The sequence below is a fragment of the Bufo bufo genome, chromosome 11 (genome assembly GCF_905171765.1).
Source record: "Bufo bufo chromosome 11, aBufBuf1.1, whole genome shotgun sequence".
In the NCBI taxonomy this organism is placed as follows: Eukaryota; Metazoa; Chordata; class Amphibia; order Anura; family Bufonidae; genus Bufo; species Bufo bufo.
In genome coordinates this window covers 1,374,289-1,401,933 of record NC_053399.1, presented here as the reverse complement: position 1 = coordinate 1,401,933, position 27,645 = coordinate 1,374,289, and the positions used below count along the sequence as shown (strand labels likewise).

Here is a 27,645-nt window from a genome sequence, read left to right as displayed (position 1 = left end):
CGCTACATAACGTCCCTTCCTGCTCAGCACCATCACAGGATGATGCTACATAACATCACTTACTGTTCAGCACCATCACAGGATGATGCTACATAACATCACTTACTGTTCAGCACCATCACATGATGACACTACGTAACGTCCCTTCCTGCTCAGCACCATCACAGGATAACATTACTTCCTGCTCAGCACCATCACAGGATGACGCTACATAACGTCCCTTCCTGCTCAGCACCATCACAGGATGATGCTACATAACATCACTTACTGTTCAGCACCATCACAGGATGATGCTACATAACATCACTTACTGTTCAGCACCATTACAGGATGATGCTACATAACATCACTTACTGTTCAGCACCATCACATGATGACACTACGTAACGTCCCTTCCTGCTCAGCACCATCACAGGATAACATTACTTCCTGCTCAGCACCATCACAGGATGACGCTACATAACGTCCCTTCCTGCTCAGCACCATCACAGGATGATGCTACATAACATCACTTACTGTTCAGCACCATTACAGGATGATGCTACATAACATCACTTACTGTTCAGCACCATTACAGGATGATGCTACATAACATCACTTACTGTTCAGCACCATCACATGATGATGCTACATAACATCACTTACTGTTCAGCACCATCACAGGATGATGCTACATAACATCACTTACTGTTCAGCACCATCACAGGATGATGCTACATAACATCACTTACTGTTCAGCACCATTACAGGATGATGCTACATAACATCACTTACTGTTCAGCACCATCACATGATGACACTACGTAACGTCCCTTCCTGCTCAGCACCGTCACAGGATGCCGCCTATGGGGAACATGAATACTACTATGGACACGATTACTTCTGAAGTACAGTAGGGACATTATTACTATAGGGGGCACTGTTAACACTAAGTGCACTCTGCCAGCGAATTATTACTATTGGTTGGACTTTGGGAGCACTATTACAATGGGGGCACTCTGGCCCAGTATCAGCTTAGAGCAATTATTTTTTGGGGGACATTATATTTACACTATTAGTGTCAGGGACACTATTTGCTGGGCGCAGTTATTTTTTAGGGCATTGTGTTCCAATAATTATTGAAGGGGCACTATCTGCACCATCACAGGATGCCGCCCCTTGCTCAGCACCGTCACAGGATGACGCCTCCTGCTCAGCACCGTCACAGGATGACGCCTCCTGCTCAGCACCGTCACAGGATGACGCCTCCTGCTCAGCACCGTCACAGGATGACGCCTCCTGCTCAGCACCGTCACAGGATGACGCCTCCTGCTCAGCACCGTCACAGGATGCAGCCACCTGCTCAGCACCGTCACAGGATGCAGCCACCTGCTCAGCACCGTCACAGGATGACGCCTCCTGCTCAGCACCGTCACAGGATGCCGCCTCCTTCTCAGCACCGTCACAGGAAGACGCCTCCTGCTCAGCACAGTCATAGGATGACGCCTCCTGCTCAGCACCGTCACAGGATGACGCCTCCTGCTCAGCACCGTCACAGGATGACGCCTCCTGCTCAGCACCGTCACAGGATGACGCCTCCTGCTCAGCACCGTCACAGGATGACGCCTCCTGCTCAGCACCGTCACAGGATGACGCCTCCTGCTCAGCACCGTCACAGGATGACGCCTCCTGCTCAGCACCGTCACAGGATGACGCCTCCTGCTCAGCACCGTCACAGGATGACGCCTCCTTCTCAGCACCGTCACAGGATGACGCCTCCTTCTCAGCACCGTCACAGGATGCAGCCACCTGCTCAGCACCGTCACAGGATGACGCCTCCTGCTCAGCACCGTCACAGGATGCCGCCTCCTTCCCAGCACCGTCACAGGAAGACGCCTCCTGCTCAGCACTGTCACAGGATGACGCCTCCTGCTCAGCACCGTCACAGGATGCAGCCACCTGCTCAGCACCGTCACAGAATGACGCCTCCTGCTCAGCACCGTCACAGGATGCCGCCTCCTTCTCAGCACCGTCACAGGAAGACGCCTCCTGCTCAGCACAGTCATAGGATGACGCCTCCTGCTCAGCACCGTCACAGGATGAAGCCTCCTGCTCAGCACCGTCACAGGATGACGCCTCCTGCTCAGCACCGTCACAGGATGACGCCTCCTGCTCAGCACCGTCACAGGATGACGCCTCCTGCTCAGCACCGTCACAGGATGACGCCTCCTTCTCAGCACCGTCACAGGATGCAGCCACCTGCTCAGCACCGTCACAGGATGACGCCTCCTGCTCAGCACCGTCACAGGATGCCGCCTCCTTCTCAGCACCGTCACAGGAAGACGCCTCCTGCTCAGCACCGTCACAGGATGCAGCCACCTGCTCAGCACCGTCACAGGATGACGCCTCCTGCTCAGCACCGTCACAGGATGACGCCTCCTGCTCAGCACCGTCACAGGATGCCACCCCCTGCTCAACACCGTCACAGGATGCCGCCTCCTGCTCAGCCCCGTCACAGGATTCCGCCCCCTGCTCAGCACCGTCACAGGATGCAGCCACCTGCTCAGCACCGTCACAGGATTCCGCCCCCTGCTCAGCACCGTCACAGGATGCAGCCACCGTCTTGGGATGACCCTTCCTCCTCAGCACCGTCACGGGATGACACTTGATGATTGACTTGTTAGGTTCCTTCCCCTTCTGTGCTACCGGCATTTAACTCCAGTGAAGTGACTTGTTCTAAAACAGGTGAAATTAGGGAGACTTTTTGTTTTTAATATTTGCACACCAAGTTATATACTGAATCTGATAAAGGGCGACTCTGACCTATATCACCACCTGCTCCTGTAGTGGATACACCCACAGCTATTGTCCACACGACTGGCGGGGGCGATATTCTAAACCCCCATACTTACTGATGAGAATGACCAGCTTATGTGTATGCAAACCCCCCCTTCCCCAACAGATGAGGTTGGGGGAAGAACTAGATCAGACCCAATCCTATGAGTTTCTTCCAGCAGCTTCTCTCCAGACTGAAATCACATGATGGGAAAGGCTACTGAATGACTCTGCAACAGCTGTAGGCGGGGGCAGTACACACACATGGCTGTAGGCGGGGGCAGCACAGGGCCACATGGCGCTCAGATATCGCTCTAGGTGGGGGCAGCACATGCCCACATGGCGTCATATCGCTCTAGGTGGGGACAGCTCAGGCCCACGTGGCGCTCAGATATCGCTTTAGGCAAGGGGGTAGCTCAGGCCCACATGGCGCTTGGACATGGCTCTAGGCGGGGGCAGCACAGGAACACATATCGCTCTAGGTGGGGGCAGCTCAGGCCCACATAGTGCTCATATCGCTCTAGCCGGGGTCAGCACAGGCCCATGTGGTGCTCAGATGTCGCTCTAGGCGGGGTCAGCTCAGGCCCACATAAAGCTCAGATGTCGCTCTAGGCGGGGGCAGCTCAGGCCCATGTGGTGCTCATATCGCTCTAGGCGGGGGCAGCACAGGCCCATGTGGTGCTCATATCGCTCTAGGAAGGGTCAGCTCAGGCCCACATAGTGCTCATATCGCTCTAGGCGGGGGCAGCTCAGGCCCACATAGTGCTCAGATGTCGCTCTAGGCGGGGTCAGCTCAGGCCCATGTGGTGCTCATATCGCTCTAGGCGGGGTCAGCACAGGCCCACATAGTGCTCAGATGTCGCTCTAGGCGGGGGAAGCTCAGGCCCATGTGGTGCTCATATCGCTCTAGGCGGGGGCAGCACAGGCCCACATAGTGCTCAGATGTCGCTCTAGGCGGGGGAAGCTCAGGCCCATGTGGTGCTCATATCGCTCTAGGCGGGGGCTGTGGTGCTCATATCGCTCTATCTAGGCGGGGTCAGCTTAGGCCCATGTGGTGCTCATATCGCTCTAGGCGGGGGCAGCTCAGGCCCACATAGTACTCATATCGCTCTAGGCGGGGTTAGCACAGGCCCACATAGTACTCATATCGCTCTAGGCGGGGTCAGCTCAGGCCCACATAGTGCTCATATCGCTCTAGGCGGGGGCAGCTCAGGCCCATGTGGTGCTCATATCGCTCTAGGCGGGGTCAGCACAGGCCCATGTGGTGCTCATATCGCTCTAGGCGGGGTCAGCTCAGGCCCACATAATGCTCATATCGCTCTAGGCGGGGGCAGCTCAGGCCCATGTGGTGCTCATATCGCTCTAGGCGGGGCAGCTCAGGCCCATGTGGTGCTCATATCGCTCTAGGCGGGGGCAGCTCAGGGCCACGTGGCGCTTGGACAATGGTGAGCAGCCTCAGAGAGGCCGAGGGAGTGCGCCAAGGATTAAAGTCATCAAATGATGGTGTCCATGAGATCATCCCTTGTAATCAGCCATTAGAAGAAATGATTCCATTTTTAATTTGTTTTCATATCACCATCTGGTCATTTAATTGAGATCTATTTTATGTAAATTAGGGAGACGGGGGAGGGGTTTGTGAAGTAGGTCACCAGGCTGGTGCCCACCCCATCTGCTTCATGCCCCTGACACAATCAGCCATAACATTAAAACAGGTGATGGTAAGAACATAGACTATGGACTGGGTATGTCTGGCACCAAGTGAAGCAGGAAAAGTGGTGCTGGGTCAGAGCACCTCCAAAATGGTCACCCTTGTGGGGTGTTCTTGTTATGCAGTGGCTTGTACCTACCAGAAATGGTCCAAGAAAGACAAAGAAGTGAAACAGAAATGGGGTCCTGGGCACCCATGGTTCATGGATGGGTGGTGGGTGAAGGCCAGATCATCTGGTCCTATTAGAAGGCAAATTGCTGACAACATTACTGCTAGTGGCGAGAGAAAGGTGTCAGAAGTTATGGCAGATCGCTGTACATGCGGTAACCTCTGCTGACAGCCCCTACCCACTGCGGGCAGAGCACTGAAAGAAGGAGTGACCACCTACCTAAACATTGTCCACCGCGTCCATGCCTCGACCAGTCAGAAGGGTTTTAATGTTATGGCTGATTGGTGCCAGTCTCTACCTGTCATCCACACGCATTAACTCGAGACACCCCCTGCTGAAATAACAGAGGCCGCCATGTTTCTGGATGGTGAAGAGCGGGGCAGGAGATGCCAAGCTCGGATCCGTCATTATCTAGATGCAGATTTAGGACTGGCTGCAGATTAGAAGATTGATGGAGATTAAAGGCAACAGATGCTGGGGGAGGGGTGGTGAGAAGCCCCCAGAGTTTACACCGAGCAGCTCAGATCTGAGAGGTGATTAACATAGAATTCAATTAAGAGAAGAAGCCTGAGCTGCCCACGGCCCGCGCCCCCCTACGCAGGTCAACCCTACCAAGCAGAATAAAAACACAAGGGCAAAGAAGGTTCACATTCAGTCTTCTAACAGAAGCTCCAGAGAACATGGAGGAACCGTCCATCAGGACCTCAGGAGCAGCATGGAGGCATCCTACTTCTTGGGTCTTTCCAGGATGTTGAGGAACTTTCCGCGGGTCATTTCTCTCGCTGCAAGAGAAGAGAAGATGGATGACTGGTGGAGTAGATGCCAGTGGAGGACGCCATCATCGTCTGGAGGACGTGGCTCAGCACCTTCTCATCTGTCAGCTATGGCTCCCAGCAGAGTCTGCTCAATACACGGCCGGCGCTGACTGTCTCTAATCCCACTCATTTCACAGTCAATAGCGACCGTGGCAGCTGAAAGATTGGGTAGGGGGCTTCTTTTGTCCCCTGATTGGTCACTGTGGAGCAGGCGATCTAGTGATGACTCCCAGACAAAGAAAGCCAGGGACGGTCAACCTTCGCCCCTCCAGCTGTTGCAAAACTACAACTCCCAGCATGCCTTAAAAGCTGTAGGCTGTCCAAGCATACTGGGAGTTGTAGTTCTGCAACAGCTGGAGGGCCACAGGTTGAGCATCCCTGCAGTAAGTAATCGTGGGGGTGGCCAGTCTAATTTGTCCACGTGCTCCATCCGAGCATTTATAACTGTATACCCTCACTCTCCGTGTCCATGACCTGCAAGATGGTGGAGACCACTAGGTGTCGCTGAATGCCCCTGTGCATAATAGAAGGTAGAGAGAGACAGGGACCCCAGCATCCTGCAGGCCAAGGAGGGTGACGGGGGGCACCGCGTGGCACTGGCGGTATACACTTCTAAGGAGCATACATGACCATAAAAGCCATTTGGACAAATTACAGTCAAAACTGCCCCCTAAGAGGCTTCACCGTCCAGAAAACACATTTTACATTACAGCACAAATATAGCATTTAACATAAAATAAGCGCGCCGGGGATCGCTGCTCCCAACAACGTCATTTAGGCTGTGCGTATGCTGAGGGCCCCTCCAGTCATTTTCTACGAGTTCTCCCACAAAAAACGGGCACATGCTTGGACCCCCATTCCACCCACTCAGTCACCCTGATCCTGTGGGAAAGGTGGCACAAAAACAAAGTGCTATAAACGTGGAATCACTAGAATGGGGCAGGGAGTTAAAAATACAACCTGTCCCCCAAAATCTGTGAGACACTAGATCCATCAGGTGAGTGGCGGTATGCAGCCCCAGGAGGAGATGCAGCGAGGACTCGCCCCTTCCTCGCGGCAGGATGCTTAGTGATGCTGAGCGCGCTTTTAATTTGCAAGACGTCAAAGAGGAAGGTAATTTATAGCAACATCTGTTCATTCACAGCGGCTGCTCCCGAAATCCCAGCAGACAGCGGGGGCGGCAACGTGCCCCCCCCCCTCCCGACTGGCAGTGGGGAGACCCATCAGCCCCCAGCCCACTGGTAATACGCGCTGGACAGACTGACGGCCGGGTAACACTCGCGCCAGACAGAGGGCCGGGTAACACACGCGCCGGACAGACAGAGGGCCGGGTAACACTCGCGCCGGACAGACAGAGGGCCGGGTAACACTCGCGCCGGACAGACAGAGGGCCGGGTAACACTCGCGCCGGACAGACAGAGGGCCGGGTAACACTCGCGCCGGACAGACAGAGGGCCGGGTAACACTCGCGCCGGACAGACAGAGGGCCGGGTAACACTCGCGCCGGACAGACAGAGGGCCGGGTAACACTCGCGCCGGACAGACAGAGGGCCGGGTAACACTCGCGCCGGACAGACAGAGGGCCGGGTAACACTCGCGCCGGACAGACAGAGGGCCGGGTAACACTCGCGCCGGACAGACAGAGGGCCGGGTAACACTCGCGCCGGACAGACAGAGGGCCGGGTGACACTCGCGCCGGACAGACAGAGGGCCGGGTAACACTCGCGCCGGACAGACAGAGGGCCGGGTAACACTCGCTCCCTGGCTGCAGCCGCCCACCAGAGATGCCCTGGTAATCCGTACACACGCACAGGTAACACATATACCGGACACGTGCAGTGTGGGGAGTGACGGACAGATGCTGCTTGTAGTCCGGGGATGATGGGAATAGTAATGAGGATGCTGGTGGCTTCACCTTCAGACATGACGCTAATTGCATTTAGATGGATTCATTTCCCACAGTCCTGATCATGGCCCAAGGAGGCCGGCACTGACCGCTCCCGTCGGCGGGGGATGGGGGCCCGGCCTTGACCCTGCAGAGGAGCTGATGAGACCCATTAGCTGGTTAAGTGCCTGTTCTATGGTCGCTCCCCCCTGAATCTTTACTGCATGGATTTGGCATCCATCTTCCGTGAAGACCCCCCCGTCATCCATCCGGCATCATGTTTGTGCTCAAAATTCAATTACCTCCTTATTGATAGTTGAGCGAGATGTTAAAGCTGCAGACAGGAGGATGTGATTTCCCTGGGGGGCGAGCCCCTCTCTATTTCACTGCTCCGCGTCCCCCCGGGTGAATTCCTGAGGCGTCCATATTAATAGGTAATCAGTCACAAGTCATTTATTAGACAGCCGCCCGCCGCCCAGTAACGCTTCATTTACTTATGGAAATGTTTGTGGAACGAGGCCACGGCCCCAATAAAGGACAGGATCCCCCGCTAACAGCCTCCACAATGTCTCATCCAGGGGGCGCCACTTGTTGTCACAGTACATCACAAGTCGTCCCTGGGGGGCAACACAGCTGAGGCCGCCACGTGCCAGAAGCCCCCCCAGCCCAGACCCCTGGCCCTCATTTCCCATTTACCATGCACAAGACAGCTGGACGGCCCCCCAGAGACCCCATGTAATCACCGCAGGCAGCAGGTGAGGCCACAAGACCCCCGAGCACCAGCAGCCCCCTCATCAGCAAGTCAATGACACCCAGCCGCTGCCTGCACACGGTCCTGACACCCAGCCGCTGCCTAATCGCTGTGCACACCATAGTCCTGACACCCAGCCGCTGCCTGCACACGGTCCTGACACCCAGCCGCCGCCTGCACACGATCCTGACACCCAGCCGCTGCATAATCGCTGTGCACACCATAGTCCTGACACCCAGCCGCTGCCTGCACATAGTCCTGACACCCAGCCGCTGCCTGCACACGGTCCTGACACCCAGCCGCTGCCTAATCGCTGTGCACACCATAGTCCTGACACCCAGCCGCTGCCTGCACACGATCCTGACACCCAGCCGCTGCCTGCACACGGTCCTGACACCCAGCCGCTGCCTGCACACGGTCCTGACACCCAGCCGCTGCCTGCACACGGTCCTGACACCCAGCCGCTGCCTGCACACGGTCCTGACACCCAGCCGCTGCCTGCACACGGTCCTGACACCCAGCCGCTGCCTGCACACGGTCCTGACACCCAGCCGCTGCCTGCACACGGTCCTGACACCCAGCCGCTGCCTGCACACGGTCCTGACACCCAGCCGCTGCCTGCACACGGTCCTGACACCCAGCCGCTGCCTGCACACGGTCCTGACACCCAGCCGCTGCCTGCACACGGTCCTGACACCCAGCCGCTGCCTGCACACGGTCCTGACACCCAGCCGCTGCATAATCGCTGTGCACACCATAGTCCTGACACCCAGCCGCTGCCTGCACACGATCCTGACACCCAGCCGCTGCCTGCACACCATAGTCCTGACACCCAGCCGCTGCCTGCACACGATCCTGACACCCAGCCGCTGCCTGCACACGGTCCTGACACCCAGCCGCTGCCTGCACACGGTCCTGACACCCAGCCGCTGCCTGCACACGGTCCTGACACCCAGCCGCTGCCTGCACACGGTCCTGACACCCAGCCGCTGCCTGCACACGGTCCTGACACCCAGCCGCTGCCTGCACACGGTCCTGACACCCAGCCGCTGCCTGCACACGGTCCTGACACCCAGCCGCTGCCTGCACACGGTCCTGACACCCAGCCGCTGCCTGCACACGGTCCTGACACCCAGCCGCTGCCTGCACACGGTCCTGACACCCAGCCGCTGCCTGCACACGATCCTGACACCCAGCCGCGGCCTGCACACGATCCTGACACCCAGCCGCGGCCTGCACACGATCCTGACACCCAGCCGCTGCATAATCGCTGTGCACACCATAGTCCTGACACCCAGCCGCCGCCTGCACACGATCCTGACACCCAGCCCTGACACCCAGCCGCTGCCTGCACACAGTCCTGACACCCAGCTGCGGCTTGCACACAGTCCTGACACCCAGCCGCTGCCTGCACACAGTCCTGACACCCAGCCGCTGCCTGCACACAGTCCTGACACCCAGCCGCTGCCTGCACACAGTCCTGACACCCAGACGCTGCATAATCGCTGTGCACACCATAGTCCTGACACCCAGCCGCTGCCTACACACAGTCCTGACACCCAGCTGCGGCCTGTACACGATCCTGACACCCGGCCGCTGCCTGCACACGGTCCTGACACCCAGCCGCTGCCTGCACACGGTCCTGACACCCAGCCGCTGCCTGCACACGGTCCTGACACCCAGCCGCTGCATAATCGCTGTGCACACCATAGTCCTGACACCCAGCCGCTGCCTGCACACAGTCCTGACACCCAGCTGCGGCCTGCACACAGTCCTGACACCCAGCCGCCGCCTGCACACGGTCCTGACACCCAGCCGCCGCCTGCACACGGTCCTGACACCCAGCCGCCGCCTGCACACGGTCCTGACACCCAGCCGCCGCCTGCACACGGTCCTGACACCCAGCCGCTGCCTGCACACGGTCCTGACACCCAGCCGCTGCCTGCACACAGTCCTGACACCCATGGTTATCGGAGCGGCTCTATAATCCCTCTGCAGGTAGACTGAGGAGCTGACCGCTGATCAGTTTCGGGGTTCAGCGTTGTCGGGAGCCCGCTGACAGGAGCACAATTGCCTCCGCACTCACATTTTATAGGCAGCAGTTTCATCTCTGCTGTAAATCCCGGTTCACGAGGCAAAACTCCGCAGCGCAGAATGAAACGGCAGATGATGAAAAAAGTTCCGGAAATTTACAACGTGTCAGAAACCTCAGAGAGCTGGGTGAGATTAAAGAAGTGCTGGGGTGTAAATCACAGCGGACAATAAGAGGTGCAGGGGAGGAGGAAATGCAGACAACACAGAAGCCTCAGGATGCAAGGCATCCACTAGGGGTAGTAGTCCTACAAGGTACTCCGACTACAAAGATAAATCCGGGATTTCCTCAGCAGCATTGCCCCCCCCCCCCCCCCCCCCAGAATGAGCGCACCATAAATAAAGGCAATAGTGACAACATTAAATACAGTCACTGCGAAAAACGTATAAAGCAGAGTCGCTACTAAAAAGTGACCATGGTGATCAGCATGAGGACTAAGTGCACGTCACAAAAAGGGGTCAGGGGTTCAGGGCCCAATGGTGAGGGGGCGCATGGTGCAATACCATCCTCCACGCTCAGTGGTGAGGGGGCGCACCGCACAATACCATCCTCCGCTCAGTGGTGAGGGGGCGCACGGTGCAATACCATCCTCCACGCTCAGTGGTGAGGGGGCGCATGGTGCAATACCATCCTCCACGTTCAGTGGTGAGGGGGCGCACGGTGCAATACCATCCTCCACGCTCAGTGGTGAGGGGGCGCATGGTGCAATACCATCCTCCACGCTCAGTGGTGAGGGGGCGCACCGCACAATACCATCCTCCGCTCAGTGGTGAGGGGGCGCACGGTGCAATACCATCCTCCGCGCTGAGTGGTGAGGGGGCGCACCGCACAATACCATCCTCCGCTCAGTGGTGAGGGGGCGCACGGTGCAATACCATCCTCCACGCTCAGTGGTGAGGGGGCGCACCGCACAATACCATCCTCCGCTCAGTGGTGAGGGGGCGCACGGTGCAATACCATCCTCCACGCTCAGTGGTGAGGGGGCGCACCGCACAATACCATCCTCCGCTCAGTGGTGAGGGGGCGCACGGTGCAATACCATCCTCCCCGCTCAGTGGTGAGGGGGCGCACCGCACAATACCATCCTCCGCTCAGTGGTGAGGGGGCGCACGGTGCAATACCATCCTCCACGCTCAGTGGTGAGGGGGCGCACCGCACAATACCATCCTCCGCTCAGTGGTGAGGGGGCGCACGGTGCAATACCATCCTCCGCGCTCAGTGGTGAGGGGGCGCACCGCACAATACCATCCTCCGCTCAGTGGTGAGGGGGCGCACAGTGCAATACCATCCTCCACGCTCAGTGGTGAGGGGGCGCACGGTGCAATACCATCCTCCACGCTCAGTGGTGAGGGGGCGCACGGTGCAATACCATCCTCCGCACTCAGTGGTGAGGGGGCGCATGGTGCAATACCATCCTCCGCGCTCAGTGGTGAGGGGGCGCATGGTGCAATACCATCCTCCGCGCTCAGTGGTGAGGGGGCGCACCGCACAATACCATCCTCCGCTCAGTGGTGAGGGGGCGCACCGCACAATACCATCCTCCGCTCAGTGGTGAGGGGGCGCACGGTGCAATACCATCCTCCACGCTCAGTGGTGAGGGGGCGCATGGTGCAATACCATCCTCCGCTCAGTGGTGAGGGGGCGCACGGTGCAATACCATCCTCCGCGCTCAGTGGTGAGGGGGCGCATGCACAATACCATCCTCCGCGCTCAGTGGTGAGGGGGCGCATGGTGCAATACCATCCTCCACGCTCAGTGGTGAGGGGGCGCATGGTGCAATACCATCCTCCGCTCAGTGGTGAGGGGGCGCACGGTGCAATACCATCCTCCGCGCTCAGTGGTGAGGGGCGCACCGCACAATACCATCCTCCGCTCAGTGGTGAGGGGGCGCATGGTGCAATACCATCCTCCGCGCTCAGTGGTGAGGGGGCACACCGCACAATACCATCCTCCGCTCAGTGGTGAGGGGGGGTGCACGGCACAATACCATCCTCCGCTCAGTGGTGAGGGGGCGCACCGCACAATACCATCCTCCGCTCAGTGGTGAGGGGGCGCACGGTGCAATACCATCCTCCACGCTCAGTGGTGAGGGGGCACACCGCACAATACCATCCTCCGCTCCGTGGTGAGGGGGCGCATGGCGCAATACCATCCTCCACGCTCAGTGGTGAGGGGGCGCACCGCACAATACCATCCTCCGCTCAGTGGTGAGGGGGCGCACGGTGCAATACCATCCTCCGCGCTCAGTGGTGAGGGGGCGCACCGCACAATACCATCCCCCACGCTCAGTGGTGAGGGGGCGCATGGCGCAATACCATCCTCCACGCTCAGTGGTGAGGGGGCGCACCGCACAATACCATCCTCCGCTCAGTGGTGAGGGGGCGCACGGTGCAATACCATCCTCCGCGCTCAGTGGTGAGGGGGTGCACCGCACAATACCATCCTCCGCTCAGTGGTGAGGGGGTGCACCGCACAATACCATCCTCCGCTCAGTGGTGAGGGGGCGCATGGCGCAATACCATCCTCCGCTCAGTGGTGAGGGGGCGCACGGCACAATACCATCCTTCGCGCTCAGTGGTGAGGGGGCGCACCGCACAATACCATCCTCCGCTCAGTGGTGAGGGGGCGCACGGTGCAATACCATCCTCCGCGCTCAGTGGTGAGGGGGTGCACCGCACAATACCATCCTCCGCTCAGTGGTGAGGGGGCGCACGGCACAATACCATCCTCCACGCTCAGTGGTGAGGGGGCGCATGGCGCAATACCATCCTCCACGCTCAGTGGTGAGGGGGCGCACCGCACAATACCATCCTCCACGCTCAGTGGTGAGGGGGCGCACCGCACAATACCATCCTCCGCTCAGTGGTGAGGGGGCGCACGGTGCAATACCATCCTCCGCGCTCAGTGGTGAGGGGGCACCGCACAATACCATCCTCCGCTCTCAGTGGTGAGGGGGCGCACGGTGCAATACCATCCTCCGCGCTCAGTGGTGAGGGGGCACACGGCACAATACCATCCTTCGCGCTCAGTGGTGAGGGGGCGCACGGTGCAATACCATCCTCCGCGCTCAGTGGTGAGGGGGCGCACCGCACAATACCATCCTCCGCTCAGTGGTGAGGGGGCGCACGGTGCAATACCATCCTCCGCGCTCAGTGGTGAGGGGGCGCATGGCGCAATACCATCCTCCGCGCTCAGTGGTGAGGGGGCGCATGGCACAATACCATCCTCCGCGCTCAGTGGTGAGGGGGTGCACGGCACAATACCATCCTCTGCGCTCAGTGGTGAGGGGGTGCACCGCACAATACCATCCTCCGCTCAGTGGTGAGAGGGTGCACGGCACAATACCATCCTCCGCTCAGTGGTGAGGGGGCGCACAGCACAATACCATCCTCCGCGCTCAGTGGTGAGGGGGCGCATGGTGCAATACCATCCTCCACGCTCAGTGGTGAGGGGGCGCACGGCACAATACCATCCTGCACTCAGTGGTGAGGGGGCGCATCGCACAATACCATCCTCCGCTCAGTGGTGAGGGGGCGCACGGCACAATACCATCCTCCGCGCTCAGTGGTGAGGGGGCACACGGCACAATACCATCCTCCGCGCTCAGTGGTGAGGGGGTGCACCGCACAATACCATCCTCCGCGCTCAGTGGTGAGGGGGTGCACCGCACAATACCATCCTCCGCTCAGTGGTGAGGGGGCACACGGCACAATACCATCCTCCGCTCAGTGGTGAGGGGGGGTGCACGGCACAATACCATCCTCCGCTCAGTGGTGAGGGGGCGCACCGCACAATACCATCCTCCGCGCTCAGTGGTGAGGGGGTGCACCGCACAATACCATCCTCCGCTCAGTGGTGAGGGGGTGCACCGCACAATACCATCCTGCACTCAGTGGTGAGGGGGTGCACCGCACAATACCATCCTCCGCTCAGTGGTGAGGGGGTGCACCGCACAATACCATCCTGCACTCAGTGGTGAGGGGGCGCACCGCACAATACCATCCTGCACTCAGTGGTGAGGGGGTGCACCGCACAATACCATCCTGCACTCAGTGGTGAGGGGGTGCACCGCACAATACCATCCTCCGCTCAGTGGTGAGGGGGTGCACCGCACAATACCATCCTGCACTCAGTGGTGAGGGGGTGCACCGCACAATACCATCCTCCGCTCAGTGGTGAGGGGGCGCACCGCACAATACCATCCTGCACTCAGTGGTGAGGGGGTGCACCGCACAATACCATCCGCATTCTCACACACAGTAAACGTTCTGCAGTACACTGCGTGCAGAATTATTAGGCAAATGAGTATTTTGACCACATCATCCTCTTTATGCATGTTGTCTTACTCCAAGCTGTATAGGCTCGAAAGCCTACTACCAATTAAGCATATTAGGTGATGTGCATCTCTGTAATGAGAAGGGGTGTGGTCTAATGACATCAACACCCTATATCAGGTGTGCATAATTATTAGGAAACTTCCTTTCCTTTGGCAAAATGGGTCAAAAGAAGGACTTGACAGGCTCAGAAAAGTCAAAAATAGTGAGATATCTTGCAGAGGGATGCAGCACTCTTAAAATTGCAAAGCTTCTGAAGCGTGATCATCGAACAATCAAGCGTTTCATTCAAAATAGTCAACAGGGTCGCAAGAAGCGTGTGGAAAAACCAAGGCGCAAAATAACTGCCCATGAACTGAGAAAAGTCAAGCGTGCAGCTGCCAAGATGCCACTTGCCACCAGTTTGGCCATATTTCAGAGCTGCAACATCACTGGAGTGCCCAAAAGCACAAGGTGTGCAATACTCAGAGACATGGCCAAGGTAAGAAAGGCTGAAAGACGACCACCACTGAACAAGACACACAAGCTGAAACGTCAAGACTGGGCCAAGAAATATCTCAAGACTGATTTTTCTAAGGTTTTATGGACTGATGAAATGAGAGTGAGTCTTGATGGGCCAGATGGATGGGTCCGTGGCTGGATTGGTAAAGGGCAGAGAGCTCCAGTCCGACTCAGATGCCAGCAAGGTGGAGGTGGAGTACTGGTTTGGGCTGGTATCATCAAGGATGAGCTTGTGGCGCCTTTTCGGGTTGAGGATGGAGTCAAGCTCAACTCCCAGTCCTACTGCCAGTTTCTGGAAGACACCTTCTTCAAGCAGTGGTACAGGAAGAAGTCTGCATCCTTCAAGAAAAACATGATTTTCATGCAGGACAATGCTCCATCACACGCGTCCAAGTACTCCACAGCGTGGCTGGCAAGAAAGGGTATAAAAGAAGAAAATCTAATGACATGGCCTCCTTGTTCACCTGATCTGAACCCCATTGAGAACCTGTGGTCCATCATCAAATGTGAGATTTACAAGGAGGGAAAACAGTACACCTCTCTGAACAGTGTCTGGGAGGCTGTGGTTGCTGCTGCATGCAATGTTGATGGTGAACAGATCAAAACACTGACAGAATCCATGGATGGCAGGCTTTTGAGTGTCCTTGCAAAGAAAGGTGGCTATATTGGTCACTGATTTGTTTTTGTTTTGTTTTTGAATGTCAGAAATGTATATTTGTGAATGTTGAGATGTTATATTGGTTTCACTGGTAAAAATAAATAATTGAAATGGGTATATATTTGTTTTTTGTTAAGTTGCCTAATAATTATGCACAGTAATAGTCACCTGCACACACAGATATCCCCCTAAAATAGCTAAAACTAAAAACAAACTAAAAACTACTTCCAAAAATATTCAGCTTTGATATTAATGAGTTTTTTGGGTTCATTGAGAACATGGTTGTTGTTCAATAATAAAATTAATCCTCAAAAATACAACTTGCCTAATAATTCTGCACTCCCTGTATTAACAGCCGACACATCAGACTGCCCCCATGTGGTCACAGACAAAACTGCATCATATCCTCAATTATTAATATGGGTTCACAAAATAAAATTGCATCTCATGTAAAAATAATGGTCGGCATCTTTGAGAACACAGGAGAAGGGATCAAATGCAAGGAGGCAGTGCGAAAGAGCCGGGACACTGCACTCCTCCAGTCACAGCCAGAGCTGCAGTCTTTCCAGAGACTCGGCGCTGTAGAGAGGTAGCAGCAGGTGGGTTCATCCAGTGACTTACATTCCTCTAGGCCCAGCTGATAGGCCAGGTTCTGCAGCCCCCGCACCTTCTCCATCAGGTTGGCAATGGTGAGACTCCCCAACTCTGCAAACAAAGAGTCTCATCAGTCAGGAGTGAACCTCCAGGACCCCAGAGGTGACATGGAGACAGCGGGACGCCGTACCTTTCAGCATGTCCATGTCGTCGTGCTCCAGCTCAGCCATCCACTTGGGAGGAGAAGCAGCAATTGGCTGTAAAGACAAAAGCGACACCAAAGTAAGTTGAAGGAAGATGGGGCGCAGGAGGGCCCTCCCAGCAGTTTTGGGGTCCGTGGTTACCTACTGCCAGCCGTTCGCTGGTCTCCACGCAGCCTCCTTACATGCCACCCACGGATGCGCTCTCCTCACACGCCACCCACCGATGCGCTCTCCTCACACGCCACCCACCGATGCGCTCTCCTCACACGCCACCCACCGATGCGCTCTCCTCACACGCCACCCACCGATGCGCTCTCCTCACACGCCACCCACCGATGCGCTCTCCTCACACGCCACCCACCGATGCGCTCTCCTCACACGCCACCCACCGATGCGCTCTCGTCACACGCCACCCACCGATGCGCTCTCGTCACACGCCACCCACGGATGCGCTCTCCTCACATGCCACCCACCGATGCGCTCTCCTCACATACCACCCACCGATGCGCTCTAGTCACATACCACCCACCGATGCGCTCTAGTCACATACCACCCACGGATGCGCTCTAGTCACATGCCACCCACCGATGCGCTCTAGTCACATACCACCCACCGATGCGCTCTAGTCACATGCCACCCACCGATGCGCTCTAGTCACATACCACCCACGGATGCGCTCTCCTCACATGCCACCCACCGATGCGCTCTCCTCACATGCCACCCACCGATGCGCTCTAGTCACATACCACCCACGGATGCCCTCTAGTCACATGCCACCCACGGATGCGCTCTAGTCACATACCACCCACGGATGCGCTCTCCTCACATGCCACCCACGGATGCGCTCTCCTCACATGCCACCCACTGATGCGCTCTAGTCACATACCACCCACGGATGCCCTCTAGTCACATGCCACCCACGGATGCGCTCTAGTCACATACCACCCACGGATGCGCTCTCGTCACATGCCACCCACCAATGCGCTCTCGTCACATGCCACCCACCGATGCGTTCTCCTCACATGCCACCCACTGATGCGTTCTCCTCACATGCCACCCACCGATGCGCTCTCCTCACATGCCACCCACGGATGCGCTCTCCTCACATGCCACCCACCGATGCGCTCTCCTCACATGCCACTTACCGATGCGCTCTCCTCACACGCCACCCACCGATGCGCTCTAGTCACATACCACCCACCGATGCGCTCTCCTCACATGCCACCCACCGATGCGCTCTCCTCACACGCCACCCACCGATGCGCTCTAGTCACATACCACCCACCGATGCGCTCTAGTCACATACCACCCACCGATGCACTCTCGTCACACGCCACCCACCGATGCGCTCTCGTCACACACCGACCAGCGGACGCCTATGACAATACTACCAATAAAATCAAAGGGATAAAAGAAAAAGTGACACATCTGGAGGATGACGTAGAATCCAGCGCCTAATCCAAACTACCTACAACTCCTCGGTACGCAGGACGTACTGTCGCTTATAATAGAGCGCGCGCGCCGTAAAGCAATGTCAAAAACCTACAAGGGCTCCAGAAAACACTTCTACCAGACTAAAGAACTACTCCCCCTCCAAGAAACCAGGAGGGACCCTCCCCAGACCTCTCAGCAGCAATGAGCAGACCCTCCCGACATCAGCTATGGGCCAGAATACACCAGATTATAACCCCCCCCCCCCTACTGACGGAATAAGGTACTATCCGGGGAACATTCGCACAAACGCCAGACCATAAACAGAAATCACCCGAATCAGAAGAAAATCTATCATTTTTTAGGATTGAAAATAGTCCTGCCCTCGTATAGTTCCACAGTTAGAGGACTTGTAATGTATGGAGCTTTGCTGTCTCTGGCTTCAATAGTGAGCGCCGCCACAGAAGTGCTGTATTATTACTCTCATACAATATCCCAGTGTGGTATTAAGTATAGGGTAATTATATTTAGGGTTACTTATAATGAACTGTGTGACACGTATCGTTGCATATCAGATGTCCCATTCATTAATGATATATGTTCGCTTTATTACAGTAGCGACCCACTGTGCACGGGTGGATTCCAGACGCTTTCTGCTTGCCTCTCGTGTGGTGCTCCAAACTTGGCGTCCTACGTGTTCTGTGTATTCAGGTGATGCACGGGCAGGTAGATCACCTGGTACAGTTCATCTCAGGCTGGGGTATGCGGGGGCTGGGTTATTGATTAGAACATGGTATAATGGTAGGGCAGAACTATTTTCAATCCTAAATAATTTGTGTATATGCATAAACAACTGTTGTGGATGGATCCTATGACTTACCAGTCAGGGGTGTAGCTATAGGGGGTGCAGAGGTAGCAGTCGCTACCAGGCCCAGGAGCCTGAGGGGGCCCAAAGACCCTTGTGGTGCATAAGAAGACACCAGTATTCTAGAAAGTGCATGCTGGTCAAGTTACACCTCTGGCTCAAGGGAAGGGGTTAAATCAAGAATTTGGCATGGGAGCGGGGGTGCCATTTCAATTTTTGCCTCGGGCACCACGAAGGCCTTGTGCTTCCTGCCCCTGGCCACAAAGCACTGAGGGAAGGGGGGCCCCAAGCTGAACTCTTGCACCAGGGCCCATGAGCCCTTAGCTACACTCCTGATACCCATCATCAATAACCTATGTTTGGTGGGATCTTTTGTATGCTTTTTCAAGTTATTTTATCTTGATTGTTTGGGGGGGGGGGGTTATTGTTAATTTGTGTGACATTAAACTAGAAATACACCCAACTCTCTCGGTGTGATCCCACATACAGTGTGCCTGCTGACCGAGTCACCTAATACGTGTTGACTGATCGGCGAGCCACTAGAACTTATTTTTCAGAATTCCAAATCGAATTGACTGACAACATCGAAAACCTCAGAGGAACTCCAGCAACCCGACCCTACATCTGCTGGAGCCACATCCGATAGGGTACACTGGGGGCTAAGTCAGCAATTCTGGCTCCATATTCCAAACCCACGGGAAGGGTCTACAGGCTCTGGCCAAACCCTTCAATGTTAGTAACGGCACAGGACAGGGTTGCCCCCTAATTTTTGCTCTCCTGACGGAACCCCTAGCAGAAGCTACCCGCACTAACCCACACATTTCCGGCATAAAGGTTGGACCAATAAAACAAGAGGTCTCATCATCGACCAATCCCCAAACGCTACACAACTCTGGAAGTTCAGGGATAAGTCCTACTACAAGATAAATCTCAAGTGCTGAACGTTCCACAATCCACTCAGACCAACGAGCTGAAGTCTCCTTTACAGGAGTCCTAGTCTATACCAAGAACTACGAGCCCTTACTGAACTCTCCACCCCAAAACTGAGGCCAAACTCAGAAGTCCAGTGTTCGTGGGCCGAGTAACAGCCCGAACCACCATCCTATATGGGCCGGGAGAAGAGCCCTAACCACCATCCTATATGGGCCGAGTAACAGCCCGAACCACCATCCTATATGGGCCGAGGAACAGCCTGAACCACCCTCCTATATGGGCCGAGGAACAGCCTGAACCACCATCCTATATGGGCCGGGAGAAGAGCCCTAACCACCCTCCTATATGGGCCGAGTAACAGCCCTAACCACCATCCTATATGGGCCGAGGAACAGCCTAAACCACCCTCCTATATGGACCGGGAGAAGAGCCCTAACCACCCTCCTATATGGGCCGGGAGAAGAGCCCTAACCACCCTCCTATATGGGCCGGGAGAAGAGCCCTAACCACCCTCCTATATGGGCCGAGTAACAGCCCGAACCACCATCCTATATGGGCCGAGGAACAGCCTGAACCACCATCCTATATGGGCCGGGAGAAGAGCCCTAACCACCCTCCTATATGGGCCGGGAGAAGAGCCCTAACCACCCTCCTATATGGGCCGGGAGAATAGCCCTAACCACCCTCCTATATGGGCCGGGAGAATAGCCCTAACCACCCTCCTATATGGGCCGGGAGAAGAGCCCTAACCACCCTCCTATATGGGCCGAGGAACAGCCTGAACCACCCTCCTATATGGGCCGAGTAACAGCCCAAACCACCATCCTATATAAGCCGGGGGACCAGTCCTAACCACCCTCCTATATGGGCCGGGAGAAGAGCCCTAACCACCCTCCTATATGGGCCGAGGAACAGCCCGAACCACCATCCTATATGGGCCGGGAGAAGAGCCCTAACCACCATCCTATATAGGCCGAGTAACAGCCCGAACCACCATCCTATATGGGCCGGGAGAAGAGCCCTAACCACCATCCTATATGGGCCGAGTAACAGCCCGAACCACCATCCTATATGGGCCGAGGAACAGCCTGAACCACCCTCCTATATGGGCCGAGGAACAGCCTGAACCACCATCCTATATGGGCCGGGAGAAGAGCCCTAACCACCCTCCTATATGGGCCGAGTAACAGCCCTAACCACCATCCCATATGGGCCGAGGAACAGCCTAAACCACCCTCCTATATGGACCGGGAGAAGAGCCCTAACCACCCTCCTATATGGGCCGGGAGAAGAGCCCTAACCACCCTCCTATATGGGCCGGGAGAAGAGCCCTAACCACCCTCCTATATGGGCCGAGTAACAGCCCGAACCACCATCCTATATGGGCCGGGGGACCAGTCCTAACCACCCTCCTATATGGGCCGGGAGAAGAGCCCTAACCACCATCCTATATGGGCCGAGTAACAGCCCGAACCACCATCCTATATGGGCCGGGAGAAGAGCCCTAACCACCATCCTATATGGGCCGAGTAACAGCCCGAACCACCATCCTATATGGGCCGAGGAACAGCCTGAACCACCCTCCTATATGGGCCGAGGAACAGCCTGAACCACCATCCTATATGGGCTGGGAGAACAGCCCTAACCACCCTCCTATATGGGCCGAGGAACAGCCTGAACCACCATCCTATATGGGCCGGGAGAAGAGCCCTAACCACCCTCCTATATGGGCCGAGTAACAGCCCGAACCACCATCCTATATGGGCCGAGGAACAGCCTGAACCACCATCCTATATGGGCCGGGAGAAGAGCCCTAACCACCCTCCTATATGGGCCGGAAGAAGAGCCCTAACCACCCTCCTATATGGGCCAGGAGAATAGCCCTAACCACCCTCCTATATGGGCCGGGAGAAGAGCCCTAACCACCCTCCTATATGGGCCGAGGAACAGCCTGAACCACCATCCTATATGGGTCGAGGAACAGCCTGAACCACCATTCTATATGGGCCGGGAGAAGAGCCCTAACCACCCTCCTATATGGGCCGAGTAACAGCCCGAACCACCATCCTATATGGGCCGAGGAACAGCCTGAACCACCATCCTATATGGGCCGGGAGAAGAGCCCTAACCACCCTCCTATATGGGCCGAGTAACAGCCTGAACCACCCTCCTATATGGACCGGGAGAAGAGCCCTAACCACCCTCCTATATGGGCCGAGTAACAGCCCGAACCACCATCCTATATGGGCCGAGGAACAGCCTGAACCACCATCCTATATTGGCCGGGAGAAGAGCCCTAACCACCCTCCTATATGGGCCGAGTAACATCCTGAACCACCCTCCTATATGGACCGGGAGAAGAGCCCTAACCACCCTCCTATATGGGCCGGGAGAAGAGCCCTAACCACCCTCCTATATGGGCCGGGAGAAGAGCCCTAACCACCCTCCTATATGGGCCGAGGAACAGCCTGAACCACCATCCTATATGGGCCGGGAGAAGAGCCCTAACCACCCTCCTATATGGGCCGAGTAACAGCCCTAACCACCCTCCTATATGGGCCGGGGGACCAGTCCTAACCACCCTCCTATATGGGCCGGGAGAAGAGCCCTAACCACCCTCCTATATGGGCCGAGGAACAGCCTGAACCACCATCCTATATGGGCCGAGGAACAGCCTAAACCACCATCCTATATGGGCCGGGAGAAGAGCCCTAACCACCCTCCTATATGGGCCGGGAGAAGAGCCCTAACCACCCTCCTATATGGGCCGAGTAACAGCCCTAACCACCCTCCTATATGGGCCGTGGGACCAGTCCTAACCACCCTCCTATATGGGCCGGGAGAAGAGCCCTAACCACCCTCCTATATGGGCCGAGTAACAGCCCGAACCACCATCCTATATGTCATCAAAAAATGGAACCATAATCTTCACAACGTGAAAATCGAAAAGCTTTAATTGATAATATATAATAAATACATACAGAATGATAAAAGGCAGCACAAAGGTGGAACACAAAGATGAGGAACAGGACCCGGGAGGGGCCGAGAGGTCAGCACACCAAAAGGCAGGGAAAAGAGTGTAAGATGAAAAACACCAAGGCACCTCTGGACAATAAGCCCCAAACAGACTGCAATGGAGGCAAATAAGAGGATAAAAAGACTTGGTGAAGGAAAGAAGTAAGCATACCCTGGATGGTGTGTCGAGTTCTCAGCCACCTCCTGACCCAACGCTGTTTCGCCAGTGACCTGGCTTCTTCCGGGGATATGGTCCCACCATCCAGGGTATGCTTACTTCTTTCCTTAACCAAGTCTTTTTATCCTCATATTTGCCTCCATTGCAGTCTGTTTGGGGCTTATTGTCCAGAGGTGCCTTGGTGTTTTTCATCTTACACTCTTTTCCCTGCCTTTTGGTGTGCTGACCTCTCGGCCCCTCCCGGGTCCTGTTCCTCATCTTTGTGTTCCACCTTTGTGCTGCCTTTTATCATTCTGTATGTATTTATTATATATTATCAATTAAAGCTTTTCGATTTTCACGTTGTGAAGATTATGGTTCCATTTTTTGGTGACATTTATGGCTCCTTGTGGGTCGGTTTTTTCGTGATTTATTCCTGTCCGGTAATAATTGGGTGACCACCCTATATGGGCCGGGGGACCAGTCCTAACCACCCTCCTATATGGGCCGGGGGACCAGTCCTAACCACCCTCCTATATGGGCCGGGGGACCAGTCCTAACCACCCTCCTATATGGGCCGGGGGACCAGCCCTAACCACCCTCTTATATGGGCCGGGGGACCAGTCCTAACCACCCTCCTATATGGGCCGGGGGACCAGTCCTAACCACCCTCCTATATGGGCCGGGGGACCAGTCCTAACCACCCTCCTATATGGGCCGGGGGACCAGTCCTAACCACCCTCCTATATGGGCCGGGGGACCAGTCCTAACCACCCTCCTATATGGGCCGGGGGACCAGTCCTAACCACCCTCCTATATAGGCTTGGAGAACAGCCCGAACCACCCTCCTATATGGGCCGGGGGACCAGTCCTAACCACCCTCCTATATGGGCTGGGAGAACAGCCCTAACCACCCTCCTATATGGGCCGGGGGACCAGTACTAACCACCCTCCTATATGGGCCGGGAGAACAGCCCGAACCACCCTCCTATATAGGCTTGGAGAACAGCCCGAACCACCCTCCTATATGGGCCGGGTGACCAGTCCTAACCACCCTCCTATATGGGCCGGGGGACCAGTCCTAACCACCCTCCTATATGGGCTGGGAGAACAGCCCTAACCACCCTCCTATATGGGCCGGGGGACCAGTCCTAACCACCCTCCTATATAGGCCGGGAGAACAGCCCTAACCACCCTCCTATATGGGCCGGGGGACCAGCCCTAACCTCCCTCCTATATGGGCCTGGGGACCAGTCCTAACCACCCTCCTATATAGGCCGGGAGAACAGCCCTAACCACCCTCCTATATGGGCCGGGGGACCAGCCCTAACCACCCTCTTATATGGGCCGGGGGACCAGTCCTAACCACCCTCCTATATCGGCTGGGAGACCAGTCCTAACCACCCTCCTATATGGGCCGGAGATAGTGACGGGTACACCAGGGCGCTGTGTGGGGGATAGTGACTGGCACACCGGGGACGCTGTGTGGGGGATAGTGACTGGCACACAGGGGATGCTGTGTGCCCATCACTATCACCCACACAGCGTCCCCTGTGTGCCAGTCACTATCCCCCACACAGCGCCCCCTGTGTGTCCGTCACTATCCCCAACACAGCGTCCCCTGTGTGCCCATCACTATCCCCCACACAACGCCCCGATGTGACCGTGACTATCCCCCACACAGTGCCCCGTGTGCCCGTCACTATGCCCCACACAGCGCCCCATGTGCCCGTCACTATCCCCCAAACAGCGCCCCCCTGTGTGCCCGACTATCCCCACACACAGCGCCCCCTGTGTGCGCGTCACTATCCCCCACACAGCGCCCCCTGTGTGCCCGTCACTATCCCCCACACAATGCCCCCTGTGTGCCAGTCACTATCCCCCACACAGCGCCCCGTGTGCCCATCACTATCCCCCACACAGCGTCTTGCTTAGCGTTTCCCCCCATACAGCACTCCACACCTCCTTGCTCAGCGTCTTCCCCCATACAGCACTCCACAGCTCCTTGCTCAGCGTCTTCCCCCGTACAGCACTCCACACCTCCTTGCTCAGCGTCTTCCCCCGTACAGCACTCCACACCTCCTTGCTCAGCGTCTTCCCCCATACATCACTCCACAGCTCCTTGCTCAGCGTCTTCCCCCGTAGAGCACTCCACAGCTCCTTGCTCAGCGTCTTCCCCCGTACAGCACTCCACACCTCCTTGCTCAGCGTCTTCCCCCATACAGCACTCCACAGCTCCTTGCTCAGCGTCTTCCCCCATACATCACTATCCCCCACACAGCGTCTTGCTCAGCGTCTTCCCCCATACAGCACTCCACAGCTCCTTGCTCAGCGTCTTCCCCCATACAGCACTCCACAGCTCCTTGCTCAGCGTCTTCCCCCATACAGCACTCCACAGCTCCTTGCTCAGCGTCTTCCCCCATACAGCACTCCACAGCTCCTTGCTCAGCGTCTTCCCCCATACAGCACTCCACAGCTGCTTGCTCAGCGTCTTCCCCCATACATCACTCCACAGCTCCTTGCTCAGCGTCTTCCCCCATACAGCACTCCACACCTCCTTGCTCAGCGTCTTCCCCCATACATCACTCCACAGCTCCTTGCTCAGCGTCTTCCCCCGTACAGCACTCCACAGCTCCTTGCTCAGCGTCTTCCCCCGTACAGCACTCCACAGCTCCTTGCTCAGCGTCTTCCCCCATACAGCACTCCACAGCTCCTTGCTCAGCGTCTTCCCCCATACAGCACTCCACAGCTCCTTGCTCAGCGTCTTCCCCCATACATCACTATCCCCCACACAGCGTCTTGCTCAGCGTCTTCCCCCATACAGCACTCCACAGCTCCTTGCTCAGCGTCTTCCCCCATACAGCACTCCACAGCTCCTTGCTCAGCGTCTTCCCCCATACAGCACTCCACAGCTCCTTGCTCAGCGACTTCCCCCGTACAGCACTCCACAGCTCCTTTCTCAGCGTCTTCCCCCATACATCACTATCCCCCACACAGCGTCTTGCTCAGCGTCTTCCCCCATACAGCACTCCACAGCTCCTTGCTCAGCGTCTTCCCCCATACAGCACTCCACACCTCCTTGCTCAGCGTCTTCCCCCGTACAGCACTCCACAGCTCCTTGCTCAGCGTCTTCCCCCATACAGCACTCCACAGCTGCTTGCTCAGCGTCTTCCCCCATACAGCACTCCACAGCTCCTTGCTCAGCGTCTTCCCCCATACAGCACTCCACACCTCCTTGCTCAGCGTCTTCCCCCATACAGCACTCCACAGCTCCTTGCTCAGCGTCTTCACCCATACATCACTCCACAGCTCCTTGCTCAGCGTCTTCCCCCATACATCACTCCACACCTCCTTGCTCAGCGTCTTCCCCCATACAGCACTCCACACCTCCTTGCTCAGCGTCTTCCCCCATACAGCACTCCACACCTCCTTGCTCAGCGTCTTCCCCCATACAGCACTCCACAGCTCCTTGCTCAGCGTCTTCCCCCATACAGCACTCCACAGCTCCTTGCTCAGCGTCTTCCCCCATACATCACTCCACAGCTCCTTGCTCAGCGTCTTCCCCCATACAGCACTCCACACCTCCTTGCTCAGCGTCTTCCCCCATACAGCACTCCACAGCTCCTTGCTCAGCGTCTTCCCCCATACAGCACTCCACAGCTCCTTGCTCAGCGTCTTCCCCCATACAGCACTCCACAGCTCCTTGCTCAGCGTCTTCCCCCATACAGCACTCCACAGCTCCTTGCTCAGCGTCTTCCCCCATACATCACTCCACAGCTCCTTGCTCAGCGTCTTCCCCCATACATCACTCCACAGCTCCTTGCTCAGCGTCTTCCCCCGTACAGCACTCCACACCTCCTTGCTCAGCGTCTTCCCCCATACAGCACTCCACAGCTCCTTGCTCAGCATCTTCCCCCGTACAGCACTCCACACCTCCTTGCTTAGCGTCTTCCCCCATACAGCACTCCACAGCTCCTTGCTCAGCGTCTTCCCCCATACAGCACTCCACACCTCCTTGCTCAGCGTCTTCCCCCATACAGCACTCCACAGCTCCTTGCTCAGCGTCTGCCCCCATACAGCACTCCACAGCTCCTTGCTCAGCGTCTTCCCCCATACATCACTCCACAGCTCCTTGCTCAGCGTCTTCCCCCATACAGCACTCCACACCTCCTTGCTCAGCGTCTTCCCCCATACAGCACTCCACACCTCCTTGCTCAGCGTCTTCCCCCATACAGCACTCCACAGCTCCTTGCTCAGCGTCTTCCCCCATACAGCACTCCACACCTCCTTGCTCAGCGTCTTCCCCCGTACATTACTGCACAGCTCCTTGCTCAGCGTCTTCCCCCATACAGCACTCCACACCTCCTTCCTCAGCGTCTTCCCCCATACAGCACTCCACAGCTCCTTGCTCAGCGTCTTCCCCCATACAGCACTCCACAGCTCCTTGCTCAGCGTCTTCCCCCATACATCACTCCACAGCTCCTTGCTCAGCGTCTTCCCCCATACATCACTCCACAGCTCCTTGCTCAGCGTCTTCCCCCATACAGCACTCCACAGCTCCTTGCTCAGCGTCTTCCCCCATACATCACTCCACAGCTCCTTGCTCAGCGTCTTCCCCTATACAGCACTCCACAGCTCCTTGCTCAGCGTCTTCCCCCATACATCACTCCACAGCTCCTTGCTCAGCGTCTTCCCCCGTACAGCACTCCACAGCTCCTTG

The 27,645-nt window shown here is 56.7% G+C and overlaps 1 protein-coding gene across 2 annotated transcripts in view; it reads right to left on the bottom strand.

Moving 5' to 3' along the window:
- Nucleotides 1-4,358: 4,358 nt before the first annotated feature.
- Nucleotides 4,359-27,645, bottom strand: part of LIN52 (lin-52 DREAM MuvB core complex component) — a 40,093-nt gene continuing 16,806 nt past the window's right edge. The window contains exons 4-6 of one of the 2 annotated variants that reach the window (XM_040412355.1): nucleotides 16,512-16,578; nucleotides 16,349-16,432; nucleotides 4,359-5,473 (exon numbers count right to left, since the gene is read on the bottom strand). In XM_040412355.1, the coding sequence (XP_040268289.1) occupies nucleotides 5,418-5,473; nucleotides 16,349-16,432; nucleotides 16,512-16,578 (207 nt within the window). In that variant the 3' untranslated portion in view covers nucleotides 4,359-5,417. The remainder of the gene's footprint in view (nucleotides 5,474-16,348; nucleotides 16,433-16,511; nucleotides 16,579-27,645) is intronic. The other variant, XM_040412356.1, reaches the window with a different exon arrangement.